Source organism: Artemia franciscana, chromosome 2 (genome assembly GCF_032884065.1).
Source record: "Artemia franciscana chromosome 2, ASM3288406v1, whole genome shotgun sequence".
In the NCBI taxonomy this organism is placed as follows: domain Eukaryota; kingdom Metazoa; phylum Arthropoda; class Branchiopoda; order Anostraca; family Artemiidae; genus Artemia; species Artemia franciscana.
The window spans coordinates 23,156,758-23,179,382 of NC_088864.1; the positions used below are offsets into that span (position 1 = coordinate 23,156,758).

The 22,625-nt window shown below is 37.4% G+C and overlaps 1 protein-coding gene across 1 annotated transcript; it reads left to right on the forward strand.

Moving 5' to 3' along the window:
* Positions 1-7,306: 7,306 nt before the first annotated feature.
* Positions 7,307-12,212, forward strand: LOC136038977 (uncharacterized). Its single transcript, XM_065722498.1, has 3 exons — positions 7,307-7,474; positions 9,403-9,567; positions 11,997-12,212. The coding sequence occupies exons 1-3, from the start codon at positions 7,460-7,462 to the stop codon at positions 12,126-12,128; spliced, it is 312 nt and encodes a 103-aa protein (XP_065578570.1). The 5' UTR covers positions 7,307-7,459; the 3' UTR covers positions 12,129-12,212.
* Positions 12,213-22,625: the final 10,413 nt, after the last annotated feature.

The following is a 22,625-nucleotide window of genomic DNA, read 5'->3' on the forward strand; positions in this document are numbered from 1 at the left end:
TCTATTTCGTTGAAGCCTGGAACCGTCTTCTGTCTCCACTACGTATGATCTGGGGTTCTCATGGCATGATGTGATTTTCGCTTTGGTCCAGGGGCCGTTTGTTTTCTTCTGGATAAAAACTTGGTCTTCCAGTTGAGGTTCACGTAGCGGTTTCACAGTCTTATCGTGATAGCGTTTCTGTCTTTCCTGTTCCTTCGATCTGTGTTGTAGGAAGGTCTGAAGGGGGGTGACTCTTGGTTTTAGCTGGTTGTATGTTGATGGTAGGACTGACCGTAGCTGTCGGCTCATGAGGAGTTGAGCAGGTGAGGCATGGCCGTCAACTGGGCTGTTTCTATATTCTAGAAGTGCAATATGTGGGTCGTTTCCACTTTCTTTCGCTTTGGTTAGTATCCGTTTTCAGGTTTGTACTGATTTCTCCACCAGACCGTTTGATCTCGGATAGATGGGGCTGGAGGTTTTCAGACTAATTCCCCACTCTTGCGCAAAATCTCGGAACTCTTGTGAGAAAAGTTGTGAGCCGTTGTCTGAAGTTATCAGCTGAGGGATTCCGAAACGTGCGAAGTTGGCTTTCAGTTTGTCGATGATTGCGGTTGATGTCTGACTTGACAATTTGTCTATTTCAAAGTATCTGCTATAATAGTCGGCAGTGATGAGATAGCAGGTCTTGTTCCAGTCGAAAAGGTCAATGCCAATGTGTTGCCATGGGAGTGAGGGCGGCTGGTTGCTAATCAACGGTTCCTTTTGATTATTTGCTGCAAATTTAGCACATGTTTCACAGTTTTGGACGAAGGACTCAATGTCAGCGTTCATCCCTGGCCAGTACACAATCATCCGGGCGCGCTGTTTGGTTTTGTCGATCCCAAGGTGTGCTGAGTGTAGCTGATGAATTATGTTGGTTCTGAGAGGATGGGGTACGACGATTCGTTGACCTTTCAAAACTAACCCATCGTGGATTGCTAGTTCGTCTTTGATATTCCAGAATCGAACGGCATCTGTTGGGCACGACTGGCGTGTACCGGGCCATCCTTTGAGTATGAGTTCTTTGACTGCCTTGAGTTGAGTGTCTTTTTCTGTCTCGCGGCGTATTTCGTCTAGTTTGGAGTCGCTCACTGGCAAGGATTTCATCACTGTATGCACAAAAACTTCGATGTCATTCTGCATTTTGGTATCAACGTCTGACAGGTGTAGTCGAGAGAGTGCATCTGGGACTGGGATATCTGACCCCGGGCTATAGTGTACTTCGATGTCGTATGGCTGGATCTGAATCATCATTCGCTGTAGTCGTGCTGGTGCCGTATGGAGTGGTCGTGATAAGATGGTCTCTAATGGGCGATGATCTGTTGTCACGATGGTTTTTCTTCCATAGATGTAGTGATGGAAGTGTTTGCACCCAAACACGATCGCATACAGTTCCTTCTCTAGTTGAGAATAGTTCTGTTCAGTCGTGCTAAGGGCCCTAGATGCAAATCCTACGATCTTCCCATTTGAGGAGAGCTCAGTTCCAAGTCCATGCTTTGAAGCGTCAACCTTGAGTTCGACCACTTTGCATTTATGGTCGAAGAAAGCTAGATTTTCTGAAATGCAGCTCTTGATCTCTTTCATACTTGCTTCGTGATCGGTTTCCCATCTGAAATCGGTGGCTTTAGTAAGATCTCTCAGTGGCTTATTTTTCGAGGATAGGTCGGGTATGTATTTCGATAGGAAGTTGAGCATTCCTAAAAGTGTCTGTAGCTCTTCTTTAGACTGTGGGCTTGGCATGTCTTGTATAGCCCTAATCTTTTCTGGGTCTGGTTTTATCCCGTCTCTGCTAATGATATGTCCAAAGTACTTGACTTTGTCTTTGGAAAATTCGCATTTTTCACTGTTGAAGCGGATTCCTTTTTCTCTGGCTCTTCCAAGAACGGCGGATAGTCTCTGGTCGTGCTCCTCGCGGTTCTTTCCATATACCAGAATATCATCTACAAGTATTCTGATACCTTCTAATCCTTCAAACGCCTCTTCCATTTTTCTCTGGAACTCGCCTTGCGCAGACACTAGGCCGAAGGGGTATCTCTTCCATCTGTATCGGCCGTAGATAGTGCTGAAGGTTGTATAGTATGAGGATCGCGTGGAAAGTGGGAGTATTTAGTAGCCTGAGCGGGCATCAAGCCTGCTGAATACTGCTGCTCCATCCAGTTCAGCAACGGCATCGTCGAAAGATGGGACCGGATACTAGGGGCGTTTTATCGCCATGTTCAGGTCAACAGGATCGATGCATAGTCTCACACCACCATCTTTTTTCTCCACCATGACCATGGCATTGACCCATTCTGTTGGCTCACTGACCTTTTCGATGATATCGAGACTTTCTAGGCGTTCCAACTCGGTCTTGAGCTTCTGCTTTAGGGCTAGCGGTATTTTCCTAGCTGGATGTACTGTGGGTGTTGCATTGTCTTTTAAGTATATTTCACACTCTGTTTCGAGTTTGCCTATACCCTTGAAAACATCACTATATTCGCTGACTGGTGATTCTTCAATGTTCAGAACAAGCTTGATCAGGTTCATGTCTTCGCTTGCTTTATACCCAATTATAGGTGTGGTGTTTGACTCAACCACATAAAAGGTGAGTTGCTGTGTAGGCCCATTTTTGTAGTGACAAGGAATGTTGCAGACTCCTACATAGGGTATTGTCGATACACAGTAGCTGGTGAGGCGTTGCGTGGCTTTCAGCAGCTTTGGCTTTGGCGACAGCTTGTCCAGGTACTGTGAAGGTAGGATGTTGATCTGAGCACCCGTATCGATCTTGAAATCAATGTGGATCTGCCCACAAACAGAAATCTCAGCAAAGATTTCATCCTTGCTGGAGTCCTTGTTGATGGCATACAGGAACACCTCTGTTTCTTCCTGGTTGTACAGGTCACTGGTGAATGCTGGAGTGTTTGTGGCCTCATTTCCAACGATATTCACCGCCTTACTTTTGCAGACTTTTGCAAAATGGTTCTGTCTTTTACACTTGGCACATGTTTTCCCTTTTGCAGGACACACATGCTGGGATGAGTAATTTCCGCCACAAAAGTAACACTCTGTCTTTTTAAGTGAGAAGCTGGAGCGACTCTTTGCAACAGCATCCACTTCTTGTTTTATTTCCTTTTGTTCGAATTTCTTTGGTTGTGCTTGAGTTGACTCGTGAGCTCGACATATTGTGACAGCTTGGGCCAGAGTAAGGCTGTCACCGACGGCTAATAGTTTTTCACGTAGTTTAAGATTTCTGACTCCACTAACTATTTTGTCTCTTACCATCTCACTTTCACTTAAGTATCCACATGGTTTAACTAGAATCTTGAGCTCTGTTATGTATTTGTCAGTACTTTCTGTGTCGTTCTGGTCTCTTTTCTGAAAAACATAGCGGGAGAACACTTGATTCTTTTTGGGGGCAGCATAGTCTCTAAACTTCTTGAAGTAGATCTCGATTTTGTCCTTCTCTTCATCCGCAAGCTCAAAAGTGCTGAAGATTTCTCTGCCTTGTGCACCAACCCAGATTAAGAGGTAGGCACATGCTACTTTCTCAGACTTGTCAGCAAGGGGGCCTTGGCACATGAGCTTTGCGTGGTTTTCGAATGCGGTCCATTCTGAGTCGAGGTTGTCTGCATTCCAGTTTATTGACGGGTGGGTGATCTCCATGACGTCTGACACCATGTAGCATTTGACTATTTATAGTTTATTTATAAACCCAAGCACCTAGAACAAATACAAAATATAAGCACAAGCAAGCAATGTTAGGCACAACATAAGCATAAACAAGCGGGTTAGTCCATAATGCTGCAGTAGTGAACAGTTCTTTTTGCCTTTATTGGTTTTCGTGGGCTTTTCGTCTTGGTTATCTTTCTCTTCCTACGTTATTCTATAATTTGCTGCCTCCATATCCAAGCAAAGTATTTACAGCTTTAATGCTAGAGTCAAATGCTCAAATCTACATTACACTTGGGATCTTCAAATTAACTCCCTTTTCATGATTATCCTTCTAATTTAAGATTGTAATGTCCTTTGATGAAAAAAATACAAATAAAAATGATTATTTATGGATTGATTCTCGATCCCCTCTCGATATCCCTCATATTTCTGGTCTGCAAACTTTGAACACTTGGAACAAATGCAATGTACTTGGCGCTTCATGCATCTCAACTCAAATTTTAAACCAAACTTTCCAAATGGTAGTGCGTATAGAGTTGGGTGTTCTAGCGGTAAAATTTACATAGGTCGCACACCTCAACAACGTGATAAAAAAGATTATTGAATTAGCAACATTTTTTAATAAAGCCCAGGACTCGTGTGCAACTACAAGCACCAATTATGAATCTCCTTCGTATTTCTCGATTGGAACAATGTTCCACTTTCAAGCATAAAATTTACGGTTGGCCAATCAGAGTTACGAGCAAGGTTTTTTTTTTAATTAGAAAATATAGAGACTGGAACTGAAGCTTTTCTACTTGCAAGATGAACCTTTCAAAACGTACAGACATATAGTTAATAACTAGTAGACAAGTCTTGGAAATTAGTTCCAATTCAATTTTCCGCTTTTGCAGTACAAGTGTGAGATCAAGATCCAGGAAAAATTTCCTTTACACATTTTCGCTCTTTTTATCGAAAGGTGTGACTATAGTGTGGATCTGGCACAGTGAATCAAGTAATAATCGTTACAGTAAAAGTGTGTAGAGTGATCATTACAGTTTGAACTATAGTCAGATGATATTTGGCCTAACCTCCACCATTTTGTTCAATTTGAACACCAATTCTCGCTTGAACAATGTTGGAATCGCTGAAAGAAGGTTGTAAACGTTTTTAAAATTCAAAATTCATGTTTTTGAATTCCGTTATTAATATACTCACTAGGAAATTTTTACATAGATCTATAATCTTTTATGAATCTGCATATATAAAATTGAATATATTTCTGTCTGTATACCCTGTATGCATTACGACCTTGTTCATCTGATCGCTAAGAAACTTCGAGATGTTGTTGAGTAGACTTTTACAAAGGTTTTGAAAAAGAGTAGACTTTTACAAGTGTTTTTCGAGAAGGAATTTTTTCATTGGGGAAATTCTCTTTAGGGGGAGGGAATACGCCAAACCCGAAAACATCAGGGATTAATCGGTGACGAAGAAGTAGAATAAGACCGTTTTTTTCAAAACACTTTTTCGGCGAAACAAACCAAGGGCTGATGCATACATTCACGTTCCCAAAGCAGTTTCATGTCGCACACTCGTTATGCCATTTGTGTGTCCTTGAATATGCTTTCTTTTGAGATCGCAGCAACACGTGGCGGTTAAGCGCGGCAGTTCAATTTACAACAATTTTCTTATGTATTTGTTCAAAATGAAAGAAGAAGCTCAAGAAAGAAGCTAAAATCAAAGGCTGCTGAAGTATTTCTTAGAGAAATGAAATCACATAGTAATATTCTCGACTCTTTTGATGTACTTGCTCCTTGGAATCTGAGTTTCAAGAACTGTAACTATTTATATACAACAATTTAGAAATTTTTTTGTATTATTTTTTTTTGTATGCAGAAATGTATTACCTTTTTCGAGGGAGGGGAGGGTTTCTCTCACTCTGAAGTTTGTGTTTAAATTATGATTCCCTAAACCCAAGTACTTTCGAACGTAAGTTTAAGATGGGCTAGAGACAAAAAGCTCTCGGCGTAATTTTCGGCCCCGAAAAATCCACCTCGTTCCAGGCAAAAATTTGAGATTCTTTTGCCTCTGGAAACGATTCCTGATAGGTTTGAGCTGATTAGACAGACAGTACCAAACATTACCACCAAACATTATTTTTATTAAAACCTCACTGTGGATAACGGGCACTTTCCAGAGTAGGGATCGGCACCGTTTCTGTTTTTGGCTAAAGCAGAAACTGTAAAAAACGGTAATAAAAAAACGGAACTGAAACAGATTCTCAAAAACGGAGAAAAAACGGAATTCCATTTCTTTTTTCCGTTTTTTTTTACCGAAAAACAGAAACGGGCTGTTTTTTCTATTTAATGGTCGTTTTAACAGATATTTCCGTTTTTTCCTAGTTTTTTGGTTTAGTTTAGGTCTAGTTTAGACCAAAAATTACCCCCAAAATGGCCAAACAGACCGCAGTTTACCCCCCCCCCCAGCTGAAATTTAGTTTCTCCTAATATCTTTTCAAAACTAAAGATAAGTCTGCATAATTCAAGCATCAACAGAAGCAGATCAGTTTTTCTAGTTTTATTTATCTTTATAGTGCTATAAAGTACTTTTATAGTACTTCTTTAGTACTAAGTAGTACCTTTATGGTACCAAATGTTTATTTTTTAGTTTTTACTGTCATTTTCTCTTGATTTGGGAAAACTGGCTTCAACTTTGCCCTCTCCCCAGATTTTGAGGAGATTACGCCACTGTTTATCACCCCCACCCTACCCCTAACTTACAAATATATAGCCAAAATTTGCTTCTAAAATATTATATTTTCATAATACTTAGGTACATTTCATCAGGATTAACCAAACTTCACTTCTTGAGTGAGGTGGGTATAAGAGATGAGTACCTATATAGCATAAATTGTAAAGACATCCACGCTGGCACATGGTCCTTGATCATGTAAATTGTAAGTTAAGTAGCTGTTTATTTTCTTGTTTTAAGGCTTTGTTTTCTTTTTACTTTTTGAACTATTAGTTTAAATTTTGCTGGGTATTCTAGTTCTTTTAAACTTTCGGTCAAACGTTCTATTTCTGGACAAAGTACCGTGAAAATCTATCGGATGTGTCTGCAATTTTTCTTCGGTATTATTGGTCTTATTTTATTATTCTTTGCTTAAAATTCTTGAGTTATTTTTGTTCTTCAACATCGTTTCACTTAATCTATTTGAAATTATTTCTTTACCAATTTATGCTTCTTTTGTGCTGAGGTCTTTTTTTTCCACAATCCGTTTTTTCACTTACAATACTGGCTAGATTCCATACCTGAATGTAAACGCATAATCCAGACGGGTCTAAAACTGAGCAAAACGACAAAAGAAAATATGGATATATTATACAAATTAAATCTCGTCAGGTTCTTTCCTATTCCGAACAAAATATCGGCAATGTCAATTTAACATAAAAGGAGAACGCCTACACTTATTCACACTTTCGACCAAGTTAATGTACCAGCTTTTGTTTATGAGAAAATTAACTAAAAAGCTAATGTTCTTGTTTTTAACCCACTTTTTCTTTATACGAGGTGTCCCTATTCGCTAATAGCTATTATATTGGTCTATTTGCTTCATGTTGTCACGCATTGACTGATAGCTTACATGTGAAAGTTTTACCACTCTTGACGTTACCATCCTTCTTCATTTTATATGCCCGCGAAGCATATGAAGCAGTTTGGGTATAAAATAAAAGCATTCAAGAAATTAGTTAGTTCTATGATTCTTCAGAATAATACTACATCATAACACTTAATCTCTCTATCTAAGGATATGATTTCAAAATTGGTAAGAGGACTTTTTGTATCTTCAGTAAATGATCCAAAGAGTAGAAGCAAAAAAAATAATTAAATAGCTTATATTAAAGATATAGTATAAAAAACGTAAACATAAAAGAATTGCAAAAAGGGAAAGAACGAAACCAGCGAGTTTAAAAGAAATGGCAACAAAAAAAAAAGACACGAAGAAAAATTAAAACAACAAAACACATGAGTGTGCAGTCAGCCTAATTAGGATGGGATTCGAAGCTAGTAAGATTTACGCATTAAATTCGTAAAGCAACATAAAATTACTAAGCGTCACAACACAAGCCCTTCAAGGACACATCGTCAAAACGGTCGAACATACCTTAAGTTGACTCTTTTAAAACGAATGTGTACTAAATAACAATACTCGCACCATGTAAGGTAGACAGTTAATAGGAGCTACCACTGTGCATCGCGAATAAATTACTTTGTCTGCAGCTAACAATGTCATATTCTTTTGTAATTGTTGTTTCCCTACCTGTGGTTTCATTACTTTTGAAGTGAATCCTTCACATTACTGAGAAGGATGCCTAAAACTTAATGTTAATCTCAATTGTGGTTAGTTGGATGTGAATATATAACAGGCTTAGGGCTTGTTCAAAATTTTTAAACAAATAGGCCTGTAGTATCTCCATTTAGGTAGTAAGGGAACATGGAGCTGAAAATCGCATTGGAAGTAACAGCCCCCACGTCAATCTCTTATTTGAAGTAAGTTATTAGAGACAAGGGAAGTCTGTCTAAAGTTCCCTATATTAACAACAAGGTAGGAGGACTTGACGTGATCATTTAGCCTCTTTCGTATCTACTTTTCTCTTTGAATTTAGTTAGTTCAACAAATTATTTCTCTATATATGGGTTTCCTGAAAGTCATATATGGTTTTATTCCGGCAATAAATATACCAGAGTACTGATTGATCGATATTATTTATTTAATCCTTCATCCTTGTCATTTAAAGGTCAATACGGGTTTACAGACTGATCCAGAAGGATATTTCCTTTGAAACAAATTTTCGGATTTCTATGTCAAAATTCTGCCCTAAGAAAGATCTATAATTGAATAAACCTGCATGGTACCTCTGAATCACCTGATCAATAAATAAAAAAGTACACACATCCCTACAGCTAAATAGGCCCATACCTATAATAAATCTGACCATTTGGAAATGCTTGTATTTAAGATCTAAATAAAATATATTTCTTAAAACAGGCAGGTACGAAGATTTGACAGGTCGGAGAGGGGAGAGATTGATTAGAAAAGTGTAAAAGAGGACCAGTCACATGAAAAAACACAGGAAAGGTTGTACAAATACCTTTAAGATCAGACTCCGTTATATTTTAAACGGCATATATACCCTAAAGGTAAAAACAATTAACAAATCGCAAAGTGTATCAGTGAAAATATATAATTATTACCAGATTTAAATCCCAAATCGAACCAGAAAATAGTGTAGCCTAATAAAACCTTTGAACCATCTTGTTCCTCCTGGGCTCTCGGGATCATTATTTGTGCCTTGTTCAATAAAAAAAGAATTAATTTAATATTCGTATAGTGTCACTTAAGAAATGTAAGAAAATACTACGTAAAAAAAACTGGATGTGAGAACAACATACAAATAAAAAAAAAAGGTAAGACATAAGAATTTTTGCCATTTTGACGTTTTTACTTGGCTGTGTTCAAGGCCGTATCCAAGGGAAGGGTGGGAAGTTTGACCCCCCCCCAAAAAAAAAATGTTTGTCCGCTCGTAAAACGTAAAAAAGATGTATAACCAAATTTTTCGTGCATTTTGAAATTTTTTGTACCCCCACTCCGAAAAAAAAAAACACTTTTGTTAAATCCTCCCCCCAAAAAAATCCTGGATACGGCCCTGGTTGTGTTGATGTTTAGGAACTTACCAATTACTTTTCTTTTAGACTCTTGTTGCAATTGCCATTTGTGGTCTCGCAGCCTTAGCAGCTGGAATGCCACAACAGGAAGCAGCTCCATCCTATGAGTCAGCATCTGCATACAAACAGCCTTCATATTCACAGTCATACTCACCTTCCTATAAAGGACCTGATGGAAGAGTAAAAATTCAGGTAAAACCATTACAGAAAAGAAAGATTAACTTTTATATTATAGAACTTTAGCTCTGATCCAGAACTTGAAGATTGAATTCTAAGGCAGTAGATGTGTGAAGCTATTTTTCCATAAGGTATTCTCAGTGAATTAAAAAAAAAGTTAACATCTGCTTTCATTTATTGTTTTTTTAAGTAAAAGAGAAGAAATGAATGAACACAAAAACAGTCGTTGGATGATGCCCTTACTTAAATTTAACTTATCTAGCGTGTCTCTTAATTTGATTTATTCCTCTCTATCAACCCACAATCGAAAACAAATCTTAGAATAGGGAGGTCGCACTAGCATGAGAGCCCAGTCTTGTGTGGGTGCCCGACTGTATCACTTTACGTCCAGCATTTTAACTTCAACCTTTTATGATGCAAGGATAAAGGATAAAGAGTCTTCAGAGCCATTGCTGGCCCATAGAACGTCGAATTGTCGCTTCAGTTGCTGGGCCTTTTTTTGGGGGGACAATTTAATTTAAAACATTCCTAAAGCATCAAAAAATATCCATGAAAAAATATCGGGGAATCACGTCTATATCCTTCCCAATTGCTCTTTGCTCTCGCAGATAAATTGAAAAACTCATTTGCTTAAGCTTTTTCGTTCTCCCAAATTTTTTTAATGAACATCGCTGATAAGGATCTGAGACTAAGAGCGGATAGTTTTAAGATTGATTGATTAGAGACTAAGATTGATAGGTTTTTCCGGAGTGTTTGGGTCAACAGCAAAAATTAAAAAACTTAAAATAAAGGTCACCCCAATTTTTTCAGCTTGCTTGTTTGTGCTTACCCTAGTCCCCCCCCTATTTGAGGTATGATTGTAAGATATTTTTAATGCATAATTGAGATTAAATAATGGAAGTGTTAAAAAAATTATTATTCTAGTTGACAAAGGAAATGGTTGAAAATTTGGAGTGCTTTTTCTTTTTCTTATTCTGTGTGTTACCTGGACGTTTAACTTTATAGTTTTATTGCTACTTGGCATACGAAATAAAAAATAGGAAAATGATTTGATTATTAAAACAATACTATCGAACTAGGGTCCAATTTTGTACTAAAAACATAAAAACTTCATCTGCTTATTAAATTCCATTTTGCAGATTAACGCCCAACTTTAGCTTCTTCAATTTTAATTAATTCAGTTTTTTATGATTTTTTAAGATAAACAATATTTACTCCTAAAAATAAACTATCACGAGTGCTGCCGATCTGAAGTGGCATTTTTGAATCCAAGTGAACGCTGAAAAAACATTTAAAAACAGACTACAAAGTTAAAAAGATGGATGAATAATATAAATATGAAGTCGAAAATAGTAAAACGACACAAAAAATTGCCATTGCTAAACGTAGTTCTTAGTGTTTTTACTAAGATTGGTCCAAAAACGTATATGATGGCTTGTTTTATAATTGATAGTTTACAGTCTAAACTTTTATTTTTTTTTCAAAAAGTTAAACTATTCAACAGTTAGATTATAATTTCTACCTTAATATTATGCATAAGGTTAAAAACAGCTGTTTTGTCAAAAACTAAATTTTAACGACGCGCATAAACAAACTATAGACCGAAACCCTGCTAGTACAAATTCATTTTTTTTATTTTATATATATTGTTTTAGAATTTTGTAGTTTCCAGTTTAAACCTAACTTTCTCTGTTTAATTGTAATTTGTGCTAACTTCTTTTAGCATACTATCCTCCAGTGACAGCTTGGAAAATTCCTGCCAGACCAAACACTAAATATTATCGAACTACCAAGTTTTGACATTTAACATCGATAACGTTCGAAGTTTTTGTCCGGGGAGAAGGAAGCTTGAAAAAGACGCGTTTTTGCCAACAAAGTGTTAAATAAACTTCCAAATATCACACAATTTCGCATATTTTTCGGGGGGGGGTGGGGTGACGCGTGTCTTCCAAGTTTTGTATTTTTCATCCTTCTTTTGTTTCTTCTTTTCTTTTGTTTTTCCCAACCTTTTCTTTTTTTTTCTTTTGTGGCTTATAACATAAAATATTAATAAACGGCTAAAAAAAAGTGGTACCACTTTGTTATCCTTACTTATGAATACGTTTAGGAGGTTAGTCAAAACGAGTGATCTTGACCTCAAACGGATCACTTTCGGGATTGATCCAGTCCATTCCTCATACAGGTATCTAAATAAGTCGGGTCAATAGTCCTCTGGCATCAGAAGTCTAACCACCATTTCATACTTATGAAACTTTGAATATAAACGACAGCAACATGGCACATTTTCAACACAGCCGAACTGAGCAAAAACCTAATGCCGAATATAGAGGCAAATCCTTTTTTGGTTTTGGTTTTCTATGACGTTATATCTTGCTTAGATATTGGCTTCAACATTGCTCCGTCTGTCATATAAACGAGACTTTATATGAATTTCTCTCTTTTAGGTATACCGAGGACCAAGCAAAGGAGGTTATAGCAAAGGTGGTTATGACAGCAAAGGAGGTTATGGTGGATATGGTTTCGCACCCTGGGGATACTATGTCCAACAGCCTGCAGACTACAAAACTGGCTATTAGTAAATGTGACTGACATAGGTTGTGTTTTGTTATTTATTTGTTTGTCCTTTGCGGTTTATTATAAATGTTTGAAACAAAAAGAAATTGGCTTCGTAACTGAGAATTATAATGAAATGGATGTGTTACACAAAAAGTACAAGTTCCAAGCATTTCCGTCCATTTTTAACCAGCGATAATATACCGAGAAACAAAATAATTGAACACATTTTCGTGCAACATTAATTTTTAAAAACAGAGGTTTTTTATGGAAGTAGAAAGCGTAGTTGAAACTTGAAACAAATAAAAATTATTGCTTCTCTCATATGGAACATCTATCTATAGAACTAACACAAACAAACCGAGTCATAATATCTCCCTATATTTGTAGAATTTTGAAAAACTAGCGCTTTACTGAAAACAAAAGATAGTTTTAATTTTCTGTATAGTAAAAACATGAAGACGTTAGGATGTATTCTAAAGTAGAAAAATTAAGCATTTAAGATGTTAGGATATGAAGTGAATTAATTAATTTGCTGATTGTTGAAGACTATTATGTTGTAGACAGACATGAAGTGAAATTATTGGAGTTCTGTAAAATTATCGATAAACCTAAGAAATTCGCATTAAATGCGTAGCTTGATAATCTCCATAATATAGGCAGAAATAACATGGTTTGGAGTTAATTTTATGGCTTATTGATTCCTGATTTCAAATATTGCTGAATTGGATTCTAACAGTTAAAAATTTAAGTTACTAGCTATTGATAATACGGCTATTTCAATGTGTTAACTATTTGCATCAATGCGTTGTATCAATGACTCGTGTCAATAATACAAAGAAGACGCATCTCTTTTAATTAGGCACAAAGTTGACTATAATAGAGCAACGAGATCTACGTATTGCCGTTTTCCCATTATTGTACTTATTATTTAATAGAGCCAATAAAACTTCAGTGGAGTGACTCACTTGATCAAGGGCAACGTTCTAACGTCGCCTCTTGTAAAGAGCCCTAAGCCTTAAAGTGTATTATCTATTCATTTGTTATGCATCTATTTATTTATCCCAGAGCCACCCCATGTGGAAGGGGTAGTCAAAAAAACTTTGGAGGGCCTCATTTAATTTAAAAATAAAAGTCCTAGCGTCTCTTTGATTGTAAAAAGTGATTAGAGGACAACCGACCCCTCTCCCGGGCTGTTTTCTCTAGCCGCCCCCTTCCCGTAGCCTCTAGAGACACACGATCAAAGCAATTTTGGGAGAACAATTTTGTTCGAAATAGTCAAAAGGTCAAATAGATTCTCTGGGGATGACAAGGCCCCCAGAGGCCCTAGATTACGTGCTATAAATAATAAATATTGGTAACTTGTTTAAATGTATATTTTGTGGGGTTATGTTTGTGGGGGCTGATGCAATATCTCAGGAACAGTTAAGGGTATTCAGTTGAAACTACCAGGGAATGTTGAGAGGAATTTTGAACTACCTAAAAATTTACGATGCACCTCCAGATTGTCAAGAAAGTATATCTACAATATTTCAAGAACGGATACGGGTATTATGTTGAAACTTTCTGGTAAGTTTGAGGGGGGGGGGGGTGTTGAACTAATTAAAAAACACTAGGCATATCTGTGTTGTTACGAGGGTGGATCTGCAATATCGCAAGAACAGCTGAGTGTCTTAAGTTGAAACTTTCAGGGAGCTAAACCAAACTTTGATTGAACAAAATCAAAATACGCTCTGTATATTCTGGTTTTCAAAAGTGCTTTTCAAAAGTGCGTGCCACAATAGTTCAGAAACAGCTAAAGGTATTAAGTTTAAACTTTCAGAGAATGTGGAAGATGCTCAGTTACATCAAACGACACTACGTGCATCTTGGTTGCCAAAAGAGTGCATGTGTAATATCTTACAAATGGCTAAGGCTAGTACGTGGTGACAGCCTGTCAAAAAACAAATCTGCAGTGCCTCAGGAATGGCTGATGATATTAATTTTGGAAATTTCAGGAGATGTTGAACTAGATCAAAGTACACTATGTGCATCCAGGTTGTCAAAATGGTATATTTGCAACATCTCAGGAACAGCTAAGAGTATTAAGTTTAAACTTTCATGGAATGTGGAGGAAAATGTTGAGCTATGTCAAAAGACATTATGTGCATCTTAGATGCCAAAAGAATGCACCTACAATATTTTATAAATGGCTAAGGGTGCTACGTGGATCCAGGATATCAAAAACTATTTCTGTAACATCTCAGCCACGGCGGAGGATATTAACTAAAAAACTTTCAGGGAATGCTGGGGGATGTTGAACTAGATTAACAGACACTAAATGGATCAAAATTTGAAAGGGTTATCCTGCAATGTCTCGGGAGCAGCTGAGGGTATTAAGTTGAAAATTCCAGAAAAGGTTGAATTAGTTTAAAAGACACAATCACGGTTGTCAAAAAGGGCACATCTGAAGTATCCCGCGAACTGCTGAAGGGTATAAGGGTGATGGGGCATTGAACTAAATCAAAAGATCCTATGCGCGTTTACATTGTCAGCAATAGCTGCAATATCTCAGGAGTGTCTTAGTGCATTAGTTCAAAAATTTCAGAGAACGTCGACGCAGTCTTGAATTAAATCAAAAGATTCTGCGTGCGTCCAGTTTGTCAAAATTTCATGTCTGCAATATCTCAGGAATGTTTAAGCGTATTACTTTGAAACATTCAAGGAGTTTGAGTGGGATATTGAACTAAGTCAGAAGGCCCCAAGTGGTTCAGGTTGTCACTAGAGTGTGTCTTAAATGTCTCAGGAACAGCTATGGGTATTAAATCGAATATTTTAGGACGAAACACCTTTTTCTAATGACCCTAAGCTTTCTCAACAGTTCCCAGAGCCAGAGATTAGAGATTGATAAAAAGTTACAAATATAGGAAATTATATAGGTAGATGTAGCAATAAGTAAATACTGTATCTGCGATACCAAATAAACGGTTAAGGGTGTGAAGTTAAAATTTCCAGGCCGACAAGCGTCTTTTAAATGACTTATAGCTCATAGGCTCAAGTGCTTTTGCTTGATGCTATGCTTCTTCCCCCGTAAAATTCCCCCCGGAAAACTAAGGAAAATTGAGACGAATAAAAAAAATAAAGAAATGTGTATAATAATACATAAGCTATTATGAAAGAAGGGTGATGGATCTTTGTATATGCGAGGTGGGAGGGGGTGCTTGATGCCTAAAAGAAGGCACTTCAATGCCCATTTTGTCTAATACTCCATAATGCTTGAGGTAAACATAGGAAGGGCTATAAGGGGAGGGTAAGATTTAATCCCTCATCTCCCTCATTTAGACTAAGCCTGAACAAAGGTGCTACAGGGCGACATCTACTTTCTTGTTGCGAAGAAATGTTCCTGATATTTATTTAAAATTTGTTTCATATTTTATAGAATTATACGCAATGATGTGTAAGTGCGTATTAATTATTATGAAGGGGGAGTGGTGAATTATTTTGTAGGTGAGATTCCCTTTGGATGAAATTTCCATGGAGGGATTTTTCGTGAGGGGAAGGGGTATACTTTATTGAGGGTGAGCCAGATTTACCGGTATTATTTGAAAAATGAACAGAAATTATGCCATATATCAAAGGTTGCCCCTCCTCAATACCTTAGTCTTTATGCTAAATTTTTACTCCTTAATAAAATTGAAACCCGGGGCCGTTTAATTAATATAGGAAGCGTTTTTAAAAGTGCTAACAGCTTTAGTGTAAAGAATAAGATATTGAGGAAGGGGTAAACCTTCATATCCAGAATAAATCTGCCAAAACTAATATGCAAATTTTGTTTTAGTTTTCATTTACGGTGAGCCAAATTCAAACCTGCATTAGTTGAAAGAAGCTAAAAAATTAAAAAAGAAAAACAAGTTTTTTAAACTGAATGTAAGGAGTGTCACTTAAAAGGAACAGAAATTATTCCGTACATGAAAGAGCCTGCCCCCGCATCAGCGCCTTGTTCTTCACGTTAAAGTTTGATTCTTTCTCACAACTGTACCTTTTTAAACAATAAAAAAAAGTTAACGTAAAGAGGGGGGCGTTAAGGAAGAGACAGACCCATTCATATACGGAATAATTTCTATTCACTTTAAGTTTTAAATTTTGCTTATTTTGCCTTATTTTCACTAGAAAAATTGTTTTCTTATAATTAGTTTTATATAAGAAGCAAAACAGTTTAGCTAAATGCAGCTTTAAGATAAAATTCTAAGAAAAATTCTTCGGTAAGAAAGGAGGTATCATCCCTTAGAACCGTCATTCAGGCTTACTTTAAAGGAAAGAAGATAAGAGACTGACTCCTTCCCCTCCCCTTTGCCTTTTTCTATATTCATCTGAAGCATCATGGAGAGTTAGGAAATTTGGGCGTTGAAACGCGGCTGCATCTATCCCTCCCCCCGTACGTTCTTTAAAATACCTGATAGGCAATTATACATCACAAAAAAAAACATCAAAAATCTAGTGAATGCTCTTATAAATTATGCATTAAGATAAAAGTCCATTCTAAGAATTTATTTTGTATTGACTACGAGACTTTTTTTTTGAGCGAATGTGCTACCGCGCCGCATTATTCCCTCTCCAACTGAGATGCTCGGTAGGGGATTTTCTTTTACTTTTAAATCGATTGGTTATCTCAAAATTTTCAATCGACAGCATGGTTGGGCCTTCTTGGGCAAAATTGCAGTTTGTTGCCACAGAATGGTAGAAGAGCCCACTTTCCCATGGCACGATTTTTTTTTTAGCAACTTAAAAGGGGCACTGAAAAATTCTATTTCCGTTCAAATAAACCTGATCTTTTAGGACCATCGGTTTGAGATTATCATCCTCGGGGAAAAAATAAACTTGTAATCGTGATCTTCCCTCTTAAAAAAACAAGAGCTAAGAGCTCATATGGCACTTGTGACGAGGCGAGAAGAGCTAAGAGCCAAGAGATCATATGGTATGAGCTCTAACAAAATTCTATGAATCAATAGATTGATTTAAAAAGGAAAATAAGAGGCTCAATTCCGGTCAAGATTTAAAATAAGAGCTCTGAGTCACAAAGTCCTTCTAAATATCAGAATTAATTAAGATCCGATCACCAACTCGTAAGTTATAAATACCTAATTTTTTCTAATTTTTCCTCTCCCTTTTGCCCCCCAGATGGTCGAATCTGAGAAAACGACTTTATCAAGTCAAATTGTGCAGCTCCCTGACACGCCTACCAATTTTCATCACCCTAGCACGTCCAGAAGCACCAAACTCGCCAAATCACTTAACCCTTCCCCCCAACTCCCCCAAAGAGAGCGAGTCCAGCACGATTCTGTCAATCACGTATGAAGGACATTTGTTTATTCTATCCACCAAGCTTCATCCCGATTCCTCCACTCCAAGTGTTTTTTCCAAGATTTCCCCCTCCAACTCCCCGAATGTCAAAAGATCTAGTCGGGATTTGAAATAAGAGCTCTGAGACATGAATTCCTTCTAAAAATCAAATTTCATTACGATCCGATCATCCATTCGTAAGATAAAAATACCCCAATTTTCATGTTTTCCAAGAATTCCAGTTTCCCCCTCCAACTCCCCCGAATGTCACAGGATCTGGTCAGAAATTGAAATTAGAACTTTAAAGCACAAGAACCTTCTAAATATCAAATTTCATTAAGATCTGGTCACCCTTTCGTAAGTTACAAATACCTCAATTTTCAAAATTACCCCCCCCCCCCAATTCCACCAAAGAGAGCAGATCCGGTCCAGTTATGTCAGTCACGTATCTTGGAGGTTTCTATTCTTCCCATCCAGTTTTATCCCGATCTCACCGCTTTAAGTATTTTCTAAGATTTCCGGTCTCCCCAACTGCCCCCCCCCCAATTACGCTTGATCCGGTTGAAATTTAAAATAAGATATCTGAGTTACGAGGTCCTTCTAAATATGAGGTTTCATGAAGATCCGATCAGTCCTTCGTAATCTGAAAATACGTCATTTTTTCTTATTTTCAGAATAACCCCCCCCCCCCCACCAATTGAGCGAATCCGTTCCAATTATTTAAATCACGTATGCAAGACTTCTGCTTATTTTTCCAACCAAGTTTCATCCCAATCCCTCCAATCTAAGCATTTTCCATCATTTCAGGTTTCCCCACCCCAAAGTTCCCCCAATATCACCAGATCCGGTCAGGATTTAAGATAAGAGCTTTGAGACACGATATCCTTCTAAATATCAAATTTCATGGAGATCCAATCACCCGTTCGTAAGTTAAAAATACCTCATTTTTTCTAATTTTTCAGATTTAACCCCCCCCCCAACTACCCCAAAGAGAGCGGATCCGTTCTGGTTATGTCAATCATGTATCTAGGACTCGTGTTTTTTTCCCATCAAGTTTCATCCCGATCCCTCCACTCTAAGTGTTTTCCAAGTTTTAGGTTTCCCCCTCCCAACTCCCCGCCCCCGTCACCAGATCCGGTCGGGATTTAAAATAAGCTCTAAGACACGATATCCTTCTAAACATCAAATTTCATTGAGATCCGATCACCCGTTCGTAAGTTGAAAATACCTCATTTTTCTAATTTTTAAGAATTACTCCCCCCCCAACTACCCCAAAGAGAGCGAATCAGTTCCGATTATCTCAATCATGTATCTGGGACTTGCGCTTATTTTCCCATTAATTTTCATCCCGATCCCTCCACTCTAAGTGTTTTCCAAGATTTTAGGTTTCCCCCCTCCAACTCCCCCCAATATCATCAGATGCGATCGGGATTCAAAATAAGAGCTTAGAGTCACAATATCATTCCAAACATCAAATTTCATTAAGATCCAATCACCCGCTCATAAGTTAAAAATACTTCATTTTTTCTATTTTTTCCGCATTAACCGGCCCCCCACTCCCCCCCCCCAGATGGTCAAGTCGGGAAAATGACTATTTCTAATATAATCCGGTCCGGTCCCTGATACGCTTGCCAAATGTCATCGTCCTAGCTTACCTGGAAGTACCTAAAGTAGCAAAACCGGGACTTTAAGTTTCCCCCTCCAACTCCCCCCAATGTCATCAGATCCGGTCGGGATTTAAAATAAGAGCTCTGAGACACAATGTCATTCCAAACATCAAATTTCATTAAGATCCAATCACCCGCTCATAAGTTAAAAATACTTCGTTTTTTCTATTTTTTGCGAATTAACCGGCCCCCCACTCCCCCCGGAAAACGACTATTTCTAATTCAATCTGGTCCGGTCCCTGATACGCTTGCCAAATTTCATCGTCCTAGCTTACCTGGAAGTGCCTAAAGTAGCAAAACCGGGACCGACCGACAGACCAACAGACAGACAGACAGACAGACTGACAGAATTGGCGATTGCTATATGTCACTTGGTTAATACCAAGAGCCATAAAAACAAGAGTCCTCATTTCTATACATAGGAGCTTGAAACTACTACAGTAGAGCTTTTTGATATGATAGATGTAATGCTGGAGATGTCCTTACGCTTGATTTTAACGGGTGTTTCCACTCCTTTTTCGAAAATCAGGCAAATTTTCTCAGGCTCTTAGCTTTAATTGGGTAATACCAAATTTAATAAATTTTGTATATTTGGAATAAGTAAAAAAGCCAATTTTTGGGGTATGTTAATTCTTGTCAAAATTCCCTTTTTTAGACGTTCGGTTACTATTGGCTTGAGTCAATCCTTACTTATGATGAGTTGCCAGTAACTATTTGATATGGCCTCATTGCATACTTTTTTCTTTTATGACCAGTTCATAGACCTTTAGTTTAGCTGTGTGCAATTTCAGTTATATTCTTGTTTATGGCCTTCTTGTTTATTTTATGTGGATCACGTTTTATGTTTAGTATAGTAATATCAATAAATTTGGCAGTGAGAAAATATTATAAATAGATACTTTTACCTTCGGAGACTAAAGATAATTGACGATGCACTCTCTAACATTCAAAATGAATAAAAAGTTTCTCTCTCTCCATCCTCTGCTAACTAAAATCGATCTTGGTCGTCAGCTCTTTAAGTACATTCCTTATATTTAACCGAAAATAGATATTTTAACGAATATAATGGAATTTATCAAAACTTAAAGTAAGCAAGTAAGTAAATTCTTCCGCTGAAAGCCCTGGGGTCATGGCCGCTCCGCAATGCCTCGCTCTTTACGCTGAAGTTTTGTTTATTATTTTAAAAAGTAGAGTTATGACAGAGTGAAACTTTAGCGTAAAGAGCGGGGCGTTGCGGAGGGGACAACCCCTTTCATATACCGAGTAATTTCTGTTCGTTTTAAGTTTTAATGTCACTCCTTGCTTGCAGTTAAAAAAAAAAACTTGTTTTTTTTAATTAATCGCTTAAAGGTAAGGCAACTAAATAAGGCTTTTCAATATAAAAATATAAATAATAAGATTTTTATATAAAGCTAAGCGTGGTTTATGCAATAAGCTGTCAACCTATGGTTAGAGGGGAGGTTGGAGAATACTGTACCGGCCACAGGTCATTTTCTGCTACCATCATATATATTGAAAGTCCTTACGTGATTCCAGTTAAAGCAAAGCGCAACATGTCCAGTCTTCTCCTACAATTTGGAGAGGGAAGAGGATTTTTGGAATTTGGTCGTTTACACATTTACCAGCAGGGTAAGCTGCCGCTTTAAGGTATCATGAAAAACTATGACCACCTCAGGAGGAAAGCCTTACCTCCCTTTCTCAATTCTTAAATTCTAATTATCAGGACATCTAGCTGAAGGAATTGTCGAATCCAATGTCGAATCCAAGACCAAGATTGGTGGGAACTAAGAGCTAGCGTCCTAACTATGTATTTTGGGGGTTCACAGCCCGACTCAACTTCTGTGATGGATTGAAGAAGAGAGGATACTTTTCTAAATTCTTGTCTTCAGGATATCTAATAGATGAAGGTTTCAGATCTCAAACTACCTTGGTGTTAAGTAAGATGAAGTGTCCTGTTTGTGCTTTTTGTACCTGATTGTAATGATCTGACATCTGAAGGGGAAAGAGGCTGTAAATTTTGTCATTCTAGCGTTTACAAAAAAAGTGTTTATCAGATCTCAATCACAATTTGCGGTAGGCAAGAGTAAAATGCTAAAATTTTTTACTGTTTTAAAAGAAGAATTGAGAGAAAGAGTCAAACTTTAGCGTAAAGAGCGGGGCGTTGATGAGGAAGCAGCCTCTTTCATATACGAAGTAATTTTTGTGCGTTTTAAGTTTTAATGTCGCTCCTTACTTTCAGTTAAGAAAACTTGTTTTTTTATTATTTAATTGCTATTAGAAGAACATCCAAAACAGAGTATGTTTGAGGGGAAAGTCTTTAAATTCCAGTCATTGTGATATTTACTAGAAGAGGTTGTCGGATACTAACGACCTTTGTTCTACTTTTAACATAGTTATAGCTTTTCTTTGATAGGAACCAAATCTCGAACTCTTTGGAGAGGAAAGGGGGGTTCCCCAAATTCATATCCCAAAAATAGCCAGAAAGGTTTGTCACATCTCAGCAAACTTAGTTACAAATAGCATTTAATGTTGATCGGTGACTTTTGACTTTACAGTGGAAAAGGAAAAGGGTTTGCTAAGTTTTGTCGGAAGCACCTATACCGGAAAGGGACGTAGAATCCAAACTTGATGGAAAGTAAGAGAAGTGTTTACAATCGTGCTTTTTCAGGGCATGCACGTGATTTAAACTTTGTGGGAGGAAGAAGGGTAAAGTTATCAGAACAATATTTCATTACCCTATTTAACTGGTGAGCAGGTGCAGCACCGCCTGCTAAACAGCTGTAGCTATGGGGTTGTGTATCCTTGGTCGACCGGAACTCGGTAAGAGAAGTGCTGCAATATTTTACTATCCGCATCGTAAGGAGAGCTTTCTAGATCTCAATCAAACTTGGTGGGGATTCCCAAATAGGATTGATTGCTCTAAAAGGGCTTGAGTCCAAAACGACTTATATTCCAGTTTGATCTGCTTTGCATATATGAGCCATGAAACAAAAGCCCCCCTCCACTATTCCCTGAGCTCCTATTCTTTGCAATAAAATTTGGGTTAGGGTTTACTGAAACTTCATATTCGCACTAACTGATCACAGTTAATAGATGCATACACAAGAATTTACACAGGGAGATGTTTCGGGGTGGGGTTGATGACCTCGAAAAAAAATTGGCAAGTTTTACATAAAATGCAGGGAATCATAGGAAAACCACAATAGTGTTAAGAATTGAAAGGGGGAGAGAAAGACTTAATTCTACTTTCCCTTAATACATCTTTACGCGCGAATTATTAAAAATGTTAAAGCTATTTTTATTAAGGAATTTTCAAATTCATGCTATCTCCTATCATTTCAAAAGTGCTTATTCGTAAAGTTTCTATCAATAAACTAGAAGTCCATTGTTTTTTTTTTACTCTGGGAAAAAATTACTGTCTCGAGGCAAATCCCCTCGTTTTGTTTGAACTTTCTTTGGATTAGAGACACAAGTTTTCACTTTCATCTTAGATTCTATTAATCAAGACCTCTTGACGATCTTGTCTGAGAACAA

Coding starts and splice junctions, on each gene's coding strand:
- LOC136038977 (XM_065722498.1), top strand. Junction 9,568..11,996: donor ATGGAAGAGTAAAAATTCAG/GTAAAACCATTA, acceptor TCTCTCTTTTAG/GTATACCGAGGACCAAGCAA.